Source organism: Ursus arctos, unplaced genomic scaffold (assembly GCF_023065955.2).
Source record: "Ursus arctos isolate Adak ecotype North America unplaced genomic scaffold, UrsArc2.0 scaffold_24, whole genome shotgun sequence".
Classification (NCBI taxonomy): domain Eukaryota; kingdom Metazoa; phylum Chordata; class Mammalia; order Carnivora; family Ursidae; genus Ursus; species Ursus arctos.
The window spans coordinates 25,301,873-25,313,932 of NW_026622919.1; the positions used below are offsets into that span (position 1 = coordinate 25,301,873).

At 36.7% G+C, this 12,060-nt stretch overlaps 1 protein-coding gene across 9 annotated transcripts in view; it reads right to left on the minus strand.

Annotated features, from left to right (window-relative positions):
* Positions 1 to 12,060, minus strand: part of SPAG9 (sperm associated antigen 9) — a 135,903-nt gene that overhangs the window by 75,583 nt on the left and 48,260 nt on the right. For 7 of the 9 annotated variants that reach the window (XM_048224077.2, XM_048224074.2, XM_057318292.1 and 4 more), the window contains 2 exons: positions 8,153 to 8,223; positions 1,497 to 1,591 (listed from right to left, as the gene is read on the minus strand). In XM_048224077.2, coding sequence (XP_048080034.1) covers positions 1,497 to 1,591; positions 8,153 to 8,223 — 166 coding nt within the window. Of the gene's footprint in view, positions 1 to 618; positions 1,180 to 1,496; positions 1,592 to 8,152; positions 8,224 to 12,060 lie in introns of those variants that run through there. The other 2 variants (XM_026513170.4, XM_026513169.4) reach the window with 2 other exon arrangements.

A 12,060-nucleotide genomic window follows, 5' to 3' on the forward strand; every position in this document is an offset into this window, starting at 1 on the left:
GTGAATAGGCTTTGTAAAGCTTTCACAACTTTGATGTGTAAATAATGAGGGGAAAAATGCATTCCTTGCCCTAAAAGGTTTAAATCCTTTCACTTTAAAATATATTTTTTTAGAAAGAAAATATTTAAATTGTCAGTTCCCGGGAGTTATTATTAAAAATTGAAAAAATGAGCCTAAATGTCCATCAGTGAAAGGATAACTGAGCAAAATAAACACCTACAGCCTTTGTCTACCCGGCTGTAAGTCTCAGCATAAAAGATACCGGCCCCAAAACGCTCAGATGCTAAACACAGAGGTTGTATAAACTTGGACCCAGTGTTTTACTGTTGCTCTCCCTTTACTCTCTGAACACTCTGCCTAAAACAAGACCACACTGACCTTGTACTTGTGCATAAGTACAATATGAAAATCCTTTTTTTAAGGTGGTAGTTTCCAAAGACAAAGCCGTATCCCTAGGTGATGGCCTGTAAATTACTATAAATAAGAATAGAAAATCCTAGCTTCAGGCCATTTTCCATTGTTTCAATCTGCAACAGAAATGGTTACAAAGCAGACCGGTGAAGCTAAAAATCTGAGAAAAACCAACTAAACAGGGGCTTCTAAGAGAGACTAGAGTACCTGAGTATCCTTGGTAGGTTCTGCGTCAGAGCTGGCACACCGGTAGAAATAGAAAAGTGCACAAGCAGCAAAACAGAGAGAGATACTAAGATAGCAGAATTAATGACCACCGCCCCGCCAACAAAGCCAAACACAAACAGCAGCATGCATCCAGGACTCATGGCGCTGTGCTGGCATGGTGAAACACCCGAACCAGGAGGCCTACACAGGGGCCAAAGGGGTATCTTTGTAGTGAGGATCTGTCATTCAGCTGCTGCCACAAAAACAATGCCATCAGCAGCAGCTTTCCACTCCATCCTGCAGCAGCTCCGAAGCGATGACGTCATCCTGCTCTCCCCACCTCATAACCATAGAGCTGCTGCTCCTAGCATTTATGCAGCAATCCAGAGCGACAGCCAGCCTATTAACTATTTTTCTCTCCACTAAGAGTCCTGGCTTAGCTCATTGGCTACAATGCTTGGGAGATCTACATAATTTATTCACACTCCTACATCAAACAGAAGTCTAACCCTTTCAAACACGCCTCGCAGTAACAAAAAGGACTTTACACCAATTACACAGGAGAAATGAAAAAAATTTTCAGCACCCCCACAAATCAGAAAAATTTAAACCTAGTATAATCTCCATTAAGTATTACAAAACAATCAAAATACCTCCATACGTAGCTTAGATGGCATGGCTCGCGATTTACCTTTTCAATAGTGAGGGCTGTTTCTATTTTTCTATGCTATTCTCTCCTATAGCATTCCAACCATGCTTTTTGAGAGAGAGCTTTGTGAATCAGCCTAACTACTGTTCCAGGATTAAAGAACAGGGAGAAACAGAAACAAACAGATTATTTCGATTTTTCTCAAGGCAAAATGTTTAACCAAGCTTACCTAATTCTACTATGAGCTGTGGACTCTGGTTGATCACTCCCTGAGAGCTGATGAAGTTTTGTTCTCTCTAAGTGTTCCATATAATTATGGATCATCTATTTGGAAGAAAGAAAAAAATATGCAAATTTGTAAGGCTGATATCTGAAATAAAAACATAGCGTTTTAACAAGGGAAACATTTTTGTAGAAATCTCATATTTATCAGACTACCCACAGTTCCAAGGAAAAGAATATTAAGGATGAAAAAAATTTTAAATGGCAAAGGAATATATGCAAATGCTTACATTTAAGGATGCTGGTGTCCAAAGAAGTAGCCAACATGTTGCTTAGCATAGCAAAAACTTTTTTTTAACAACATGTGACGCTATTAAAAGATAATCTTGACATAAATAATACAAGTTAGGATCTAGGCATTGGGGAGGAGGTGATAAAAGACCACTGATAAAAATAATAAAGGGCATTTGAGAAATCCGTTCACTAAAATGGGAAACAAAAAAGAAAATAACATGAAACTTCAGAAGAAACCATACCCTGATGTGGTCATCTTTTCCATTTGACAAAGGATTCAGTGAACATCACCTTCAATTTAATTAAGTAATTTAATTTAATTAAATACTGAGATGTTTATTTCTTGTGCCCAAAGATTTCGTTAAAAGAACGCTAAAAGCTGGGGCGCCTGGGTGGCTCAGTCGGTTAGCGTCTGCCTTCGGCTAAGGTCGTGATCTGGGTCATGATCTCAGAGTCTTGGAATTGAGCCCCATGTCAGGCTCCCAGCTCAGCAGGAAATCTGCTTCTCCCTCTGTCCCCTCCTCGCCCCCCACCACACACACGTGCACTTCTCTCTCTCACAAATAAGTAAAATCTTTAAAAAAAAAAAGAATGCTAAAATATGTTCTTTCATTTGATTGTTAATTTATTGGTATCATTACTTAGTGTAATCATCTAATAGCAAATAAAATGAAACATCAGAGCACTTTGATTTTATTTATTTTTATTTATTTACTTTTTAAAGATTTTAAGTATGTGGAGCTCAAACTCACAACCCGAGATCAAGAGTCCCATGCTCTACTGACTAAGCCAGCCAAGTGCCCCATCAGAGCTCTAATTTTAAATCTTGGATATAAGGAGTCATAAGATAGACAAGATGAATATGGAAGTAAAAACTTCAAGAATATCAAGTATATAAACTGCCAAGAAATTCTATAATCCTACTTAGTTTTTGGTAATTTACAGTTCCACTTTTAAGGAACCTAAATCTGGCATTACAACATGTAAAATCCAACAAATTTCAATCATAAATTCAAAAGCCCTTTGCTAGATACTAACATAAGAAAAAATAAATATTAAAGAATAAGAAAAGGTATGTTAGCAATCTAAAAGAATGTAAATTTGAAAAGTAGACAAGAAAAGGCTGATGACTTTCTTGGGACTACCCTTTGAATTCTTAAAATTTGAATGTTCCTTGAATGCTTAAAAAGGCATGGAACAGCTATGGAAGTTTCTAACCTTTAGCTGTATGAACATGGATTTCAATCTCAATATACCTTGAAATATGCACTGTAGCATATTATTCTTTCTATTGAAAGAAATAAGATTTTGAACAAATTTCTGAAATTTTCAAAAAAGCACACTTTTGTTAGGAAAATTTTACTTGGCATGTATGCAGAAAAATTAAATACATAAATCTGTTTGAAAGTGTTCTTTACTTCAAGTAAACAACAAGCTGAATGGATGCATGAATTAAGACAAGTAATTCTAGGGGCGCCTGGGTGGCTCAGTCGGTTAAGCATCTGCCTTCAGGCTCAGGTCATGATCCCAGGGTCCTGGGATCGGCCCTGTGTCCGGCTCCTGGCTCAGGGGGGGGATTGCTTCTCCCTCTCCCTCTGCCTCTGCCTGCCTCTTCCCCTGCTTGTGCTCTCTCTCTGTCAAATAAATAAATAAAATCTTAAAAAAAAAAAAGACAAGTAATTCCATCAAATCAATCATTGTAAGAGAATTAATCCGGCTGTTTCCCAATTAGGACTGTCTAAATAAGAATTACATTAGGCTAAGAAAAATTAATGTAGAATTACAAGGATATGGTACGTGAAGGCATTTTTTAAAGTTTTAAATTTACATATCCTCTGTTTTAAATTTACAGATTTTCTCTTTACCCCCATTTAAAGAACATATTTGCAGAAATAAAGTTTTTGTCTTTGTGTCAGCAAGTCAGAAATAATGAACTGTTTTCTTCTTGAGTCAAGAAGAACTTCAAGAAGAAAAAAAAAAAAAGAAACTAAAATAAGAAAGTGATGGTTGGGCCAAATAGGTATCAACTTAAATTTTCAAAAGATTTTAGAAAACTTTTTTTTTGTTGTTGTTGTTTTATTTATTTATTTGACAGAGAGAGACAGCCAGCGAAAGAGGGAACACAAGCAGGGGGAGTGGGAGAGGAGGAAACAGGCTCCCAGCAGAGGAGCCTGATGTGGGGCTCGATCCCAGAACGCTGGGATCATGCTCTGAGCTGAAGGCAGGTGCTTAACAACTGAGCTACCCAGGCGCCCCAGATTTTAGAAAACTTAAGTTGAATTCTTATATACTGGATTGTAATCATATGCAACTGATTAGCTCAGATGAAAGAATCTAAGTTTCCTTTAGCAATCAGATGAAGAAAATAGAAACCTCCCCTAGACTGCCTTTATAATATTCTATTTATTTAATATAGAAAAATAAAAGTTATAAATGCAAAGATAGAATTAGTTCTATCCCCCTAAGCAGTCCATTCTATGGATTGATTGTCTTCAGTGATTATTTTTTTTTTTTTTTTTAAAGATTTTATTTATTTATTTGACAGAGATTGAGACAGCCAGAGAGAGAGGGAACACAAGCAGGGGGAGTGGAGAGGAAGAAGCAGGCTCATAGCGGAGAAGCCTGATGTGGGGCTCGATCCCATAACTCCGGAATCACGCCCTGAGCCGAAGGCAGACACTTAACGACTGCGCCACCCAGGCGCCCCCTTCAGTGATTAGTTTTTTAAAATATCTTTTTAAATTTATAAAATGTTGAATTCTAAACCTTCAAAAGACTGATTCCTTCTTCAAATGATATATCCCAGATATAAATTCCAAAATGGTCTATATAAGGAAATTGGTTCCAACCCAATTATACTAGCACTTTATAGTAGAGAATAAAAAAAACCTGACAGCTACCATTTATTGAGCATAAGTCAGCCAGTGCATTTATAGCCAGTTTCATTTAATCCTCACAATATTAGAATTTTATAACCTCTACCTTAAGATTAAAATAACTTGCCCAATTTGACCAGTTAATGATCAACTGTGTTCTAACTGCCATTAGCTAGTTGGCTTTAGGGCCAGAACTCAAGTCCCTCTGACTCAATCATCAAATAGTTAAGCATTCTAGGACCAGTGTTGTATTTGCCCTTTTAGTCAATTCTCTAGGCAGGCAACAAGCTCATTGTTCTTTCTTCCTCACACCCACAAGAAAACCCCACACCCTAAAGCATTTCCTGACATCTGAAATAAAACATGCACTATATTCTGTAATGCATAAAAAAGGTAGAAAAAATAAATTGTACATAAAATTTTTAATTTAAAAAATATCAATTTTAATTACGGGGCTTCACAATATAGCACTGCTTTAAAAAGAAAAAAAAAAGTGAATGGGAGGGCAGGATCATTGGTGCCAGACGAAAGAAAGAAAGGTGAGACAGTAAAAGAGGGCATGCTTTAGATAATCTACTGTTGGGTCCACCAGCCCCATCCCTCCTGATCTCATCACTACAACTCTCCATTTTCTCAGGTATGAACACTAATTCACACATATTCAGGAGTTGATTCAGCAACAAACAGTTGGCAGATCCAGAAGGATCCCAAGCACACTGTCTGGAAAATCCCTACTCCCCTCCGCATAGAGAAATCACAGCAGAGGTTAACTGTCAGCTTGGTTAAAGCTGGGAAATAAGGCAATAAGTGAGGTTTTGGAGAAAAGTGCTCCTTTAATCATGTTGGCCATGAATCTCTCCATGCACAGCCCAAGAATCATGTATCTAAACCTGCAAGGCCGCTATTCTTAAGCCTGTTGCAATGCCAGAAAGCAAAGAGGCACAGAAAAATCTCGAGTGCTTTTAACTCATTATGTTCCATAACCTAAAAGTGTTATTGAAAATTCAGGCAACAGAATATGACAGACCTAGGTTCAAATCCAGTCACATACTAGCTTGGAATTTGGAACAAATCACTTCATATTCCCTTTCTAAACTTCAATCTCTAAAATGCGGATGGATGATGGAGTTTGGTCAGAGGGTGAAATAAGAATGCATTTAAACACTCCCTGATGTAAGACGAAGGTTCAAGGTTTTGGTGATTAAGAGTATGTACACATGTGGCCCAAGTGCCTCACAACTGCTTAATGTTTGTATTTCCTCTACTGCCTTATTTAAGGCCTATCTTCTTTTAAGCAAATTCAGTATTGGTACAAAATTTTGGATTTGATTAGAGAGAACAGTTATTCACATTACAAAAAGAGCCATAGCAGATGTCTCTTAAGCATCAATGTGTTTGATAAAAGTGCCATTTAAACAACTTTTTTGTGTGCATGTAAAAAAGGTTATCTCTGTCGCAAGTAATGGTGAAAAGATAAGGTTAAATCCTTCAAACTTCCTTTCCCTGAAGGTTTCCAGAATTTACCTTTAGGACATCTAGCTCTTTAGCCATGGATAGCTATTTATAATTGCTAATTGAATGGCATTTCTAGAACAGATGTAGAAGCACATGAAAATGTGGTCTAGAGCATACAGACCTATATTTCAAAGCAGCTATATGTGTGTTACATAAACCTTCCTTGAGGCAGAGCAAAATAGAAGGAACCTATCAGGGCAGAGGAAAGAAGCTCCTTGTGACTGAGGGGGAATCCTACAGAAAAAGCTGTCGTGCTACAAGTGAAATCTGCCTTAGTTACTGGACAAGCCCAGCTCTGATTTGGTATTTAAGATTTTCCCAAGATCTCTTTTTCTTCCTAGTGTCATTCTCTAAAGGAATAGATATAGAAATATTATTATACCTTTTCATTTGAAATTAAGATGTCAGGCTGTTTTTTCTGTAGGAACATATCTTCACTTTTATTAAATAAATATGAAAAAATATGAAATTTCACTTTACAGTTTTTTTTAAATGCAATTTATTGTCATTTTATACATACTTCAATTTAACAATCCTCAATTTTTATGAAGGTTAAGATCAATGAAAAAACAAAATGATTATTCATTATTCATCACTATCAATTACTTACAGCACATAAACACATTCCTCCAACCAGATTTATATTTATAGCATTGCTAAGCACTACCGGTTGTCCAGGCATGGATATGGTGTAAAAAGAACCAACAACAGGCCTTTAACAATCAATTGTTTGTTTTTTTAACGACCCTAAGATCAAGACCTGAGTTAATATCAAGAGTTGGTCGCTTAACCGACTGAGCCACCCAGGTGCCCCATCAATCATTTCTGAACAGTCTTTATATCTACCAATTGCCATCTGATTAAAATGACAGTATTTTTCTCATACTGACAAGGCTGCTGTTGAAGCTACTCCCATCTTCCCAGGGCTAAACGGTTCCAAACCTCTGTAGCCAATCTTTTCCCTCCAGCACTGAGTATCAATTCTTCACAGGTGGCTACGAAAGCTAAGATAGTAATAATCAATCCTCCTATGTCAGAAATTCCAACCCCTCCTCAAGAAAGTATTAATCATATTATTCCAAAGCAAATCCTTAAAAGCAACAATATAGGTTTCTACCACAGGCAGGATGAGAGATCAGAAACTAATGAAAGAAAAATGGAAGCCGAAGACGAGAACCATCTGTAACCTGGGAGATTTGGGTGAGAAAGGGGGAAAAAAAGAAAAATTTTTTTCATGTAACAAACAGTGCTTGAGTCTATGAAAATTCTATTTATTGAGGTTTGTGACCCCCAGACTGACCATGAAACACAATAACAATTTTCACATTCAGAAGACTGCAACAAAGACAGCATATGAAAGGCTCACAGACAATCATAAAAAGGTTCAAAACATGCTCAAATTTTCTAATTTGCTTTGAAGAGATTATGTATTAGAGTTATTAATTTAAAAATACTGAAATTTCATGAAGAAAACCTGTTTTAGAGTCATTCTGACATAATACACAATCTGTGTTTTTATTACTTGTTATGAGCTTAATGCAAATAAGCCCTTTATAGTGGATTACAAATACAGAAACTCTTTACCAACAATTTACCAATCTATCATTTCCCAACTGGTAACAAAATAAATTAAATAAATTCTGTCATATTAGCATCATATATACTTTTTATTACATACACATTAGTTTGTACTTAACTGGCCAAAGACACAACAATTGGAACTGCCTTAGTAATTACATTATTCTGTGGCACACTAATTCTCATCCATGAATAGTTAATTCCAGATAAAAAAATAACAGTAGAAGTCAACATTTGGTAACAAGGTAAATGCTACATGAAATTTAATGTTTTCTGGACATAATAATCCCCAAGAATTATATTAGCTGACTTTCAAAGAAAAATTAAGATATAAATATAACTTCTCAGGTTAATTCCTTTAGTGCAATATTAACATGGTAAGAACAAACCAGAAACCCACCTCAGTGTGTCTCTGATGTAATGCGTTATATTCCTTCTTCAATTCTGCTTCTCTTTCTTCAAGTCTGCTAACTGAAATAAGATACATACATTTAATCAGAACAAAATATAAGAAATCTACTTTTAAAAATTTCATCCTTAAAACCTGGAATAGGTTATCCAAAATTCTTAGCAACTTTAGGACTCAGTACTTCTCAAAATAGAGACCCCACTTCACCTTCCTTAATAATAAAACTTTCAGAGAGGGGGGATAAATTGGATTTTAAAAATCCCCTAAATTCCTTCTAATATGCATATGTTTATCAGGTCATCCCCCTTAAAAAGGTTTTTAAGGTGGTACTCAAAAACATCTTTCAAATCCCCTCATAGAAGTTTTAAGCTGGGGTTTGGGCCCAAATCACTGATTTCTAACATTGATATTCAAGCACTTTTTCACTACTGGGCAGTATATGAAAACATCATTGTTCCTAAGTACTTTTTCAGCTTCAGGGCTTAATTTCAGGGACTCCTTTTATTTAGCTCCCTCTGCTGGTGGAGTTTGTGAGTGACACTGATTTGGGGGTAGTGCTCAGAGTACAACTATGTAATACGTTTTTTTAGGTTTTAGATCCCGAGATACAGAACGTTAGGACAGGATTTCATAGGAAATAACACTATCAGAGAGGAATGATTCTGGGAAAAGGTGGAGTCCAACCAGGACCACAAAGAAATTAAATTACAGTACTCAAGATAGATGGTGAAGAGCATACGGGCACACACTGTGTTACCGAGAAGGGAACACGAAATATGATGGTGGTAAGGAAGAGGGGAGACTGGCCAGTCTGGAGGAGCTCCTGCTGCCTAAGGTAAGGAGCAGTGAGAAACAATCTGGTGGGAAGAAATAAAGCTGGTGCCACAGGAGCTTGTCAAGATACTCATTTAAGTTTGTTTAAAAACCTTAAATTAGCTGGAAATGTTCTGCTGGTCTAAGGGTCTGCTAGCTGCAAGCATGCAAGATTGCTTGTAAGCCACAGCCTGTGTTCCTGGCCAATGGCTGTAAGTAACTACTATGAATAGATGGCCATGTAAGTTAACTACGAACCACTAACAGTACACAAATGTTTCCCTATACCTAATGTTAACACACCAAACACCCAACAACGCAGAACTTGCGCTGACCAGTAAACTCATCTTTGGTTTGTGTAGCTTTACTTGCTACCTTTGTTTGAATATCTTGAAAATACGTCATTAATTAGAAAAACTGTAGCTTTGTGGCTGAAAGCAATAATATGCAAACTTGTAATGCAGATGTATTGTGATAATGCGAGAGGTACTGAAAGTGTAATAATTTTTAGGGCTGCTTCTGTGATTTTTACTTAAACACAGGAAACCCAAGCAAATTATAGATATTTAGTTACAATTTCAAAACAAATGTTTTATACTACTTCTCGTCAATTAAACTGATCCAAAAACTTAACCCTGAGACTACCGGTTGAACCTTATCTATTTGTAGTTGTTCATCTGTGTGTATCAAGGTTTTCTTGGTATTGTGCAACCAAAACAAAAAAATGGAGGTTGAGTCTAAAGTAAAATTGCAACTATCATTCATAAACCTCAATTTCAGATTTTTGCTCAACAGAGTCTCATTATTCTTGCCAGCTACCTTGACATCAATTCATAAAATAAATTTATATCACCACCACTACTGATAGCAGCTAAAACTTTATAATGCTTATTATATACCATGCACTGTCCTATGTGCTTTACATAAACTTATTTGAGCCTGATACTAACCTTATGATGAAAGTATTATTACTTCATTCATTTTCAAGATGAGGAAACTGAAGCAAATAGAAGTTAAGTAACTTGCCCAAAGCCACAGTTAGTAAATGGCAAAACTAGAATTCCTAATGGAAGAGTCTAGGCCCAGAACCTGTTTTTGTTTTTTAAGATTTTATTTATTTATTTGTCAGAGAGAGAAAGAGAAGAGTACAAGCGGGGGGGGGGGGGGGCGACAGACAGAGGGAGAAGCAGGTTCCCCACTGAGCAAGGAGACAGATGTGGGGCTCAATCCCAGGACCCTGGGACAATGACCTGAAGGCAGGCGTTTAAGTGACTGAGCCACCCAGGCATCCCACCCAGAATCTATTTTTAATTACTATGCTATGCTGTCTCTCAAGAAATACTCCTTTTAATCTGTTCATATATGAGTTACTTTAAAACTTCACTTGGGAGAAAAAATGTATAGATGGTACTCCTTTTTGCTTCAAACAAAAAACCCTCCATTTTTATGGAAAGAACCTAGTCACAGATATGACTCATAGGTATCAAATTGCCAAGAAAAATACATACCCAACTTTATTAATCAGTAGGGAAATACATATTAAAACCAAAATGCAACAATCGTTGCATACCCATCAGAATAACTATAATGAGAAACACAATATACCAAGTTGTGGAAGAATATGGAGCAACTTGCCCTCTCATATGCTACTGGTGGGAGTAAAAACTGGTACACCCAATTGGAAAACTGTTGGGCAAGATTTAATAAAGTTGCATATTTACCAACCCTATGACAAAACAAGTTCATTGCTAGGAAATACATATAATGATAGTGTATTAGAGCTTATATTAAGATTAGCACCTGGCACACATGTGTTTTTCAAACACAACAAAGGTATTGTTAAAGGAATGCAGTGTATATGTGCTGACTGACATAGGATGGTGCCCAAAACTGAATGGAAGGATACTGAACATAGGTCATAAAGGTGAAGTCCTAATCCAATAGGACTGGTGTCCTTATAAGAGCTCTTTCTTCCCACATATGCACAGAGAGAAGACCATATAAAGACACAGAGAGAAGGCAGCTATCTGCAAGCCAAGGAGAGACACCTTTGAAGAAACCAAATCTGCCAGCACCTTGATCTTGGACTTCCAGCCTTCAGAACAGTGAGAAAATAAATTTCTATGGTATTTTGTCATGGCAACCCTAGCAGAGTAATACAGGAAACTACGGATTATTATTTATCATCTTGGAAAAAAGCTTAAAGCTTTTGTACAAGATGTTTATCAAGTGACTTGGACAGAGTTGGGCTTGTAGCTTATGGAAACAGGACCTCATTGATTTTATGGCAATTTGCTTATCAATGTTGGTTTGTATGGCTTTGCTGCTAGGTACTACTTAGCAAGACTGTGGGAAAGGAGATATAAGACCCTAATATACCACAATTACCAAAGATTTCCTCTACTTACCTAAATGAACATGACCTTTGTTCAAACTGGCTTAGCTTCATCTATAAAAATTCCTTAAAAGTTCTATTAATTACTTTGCTCCCCTTAAGCATTCTGGATTATTCTTATCTATAATTCCTTAAGCCTCCACCCACAGCTTTCTAAACCCATTAGAGTTTCTGCTTAATTTATTTCCATTTGACATATTTTTTTTTTCCTCAAAAATGACATTTGAAGGGGCGCCTGGGTGGCTCAGTCATTAAGCGTCTGCCTTCAGCTCAGGGCATGATCCTGAGTCCTGGGATCGAGCCCCACATCGGGCTCCTCCGCTGGGAGCCTGTTTCTTCCTCTCCCACTCCCCCTGCTTGTGTTCCCTCTCTCGCTGGTTGTCTTTCTGTCAAATAAATAAAATCTTAAAAAAAAAAATGACATTTGAAAACCCATTTTCTAACTATCTCTTTCAAGATATATTTACTAATCTCAGAGAAATGATCTATATTTCTATTTTTCTTAGCATACATCCCACAAAAAGGTCATTTAGCACATACAAACTACATATGGTTACATATGACTTGCCCTTTACCCTGTTTATTTTTATTAATCAACTTTATTTTTTTTATTGCAGTTTTAGGTTCACAGCAAAACTGAACAGAAAGTACATTGTGCTCATATACCCTTCCCCACACACACCTACAACCT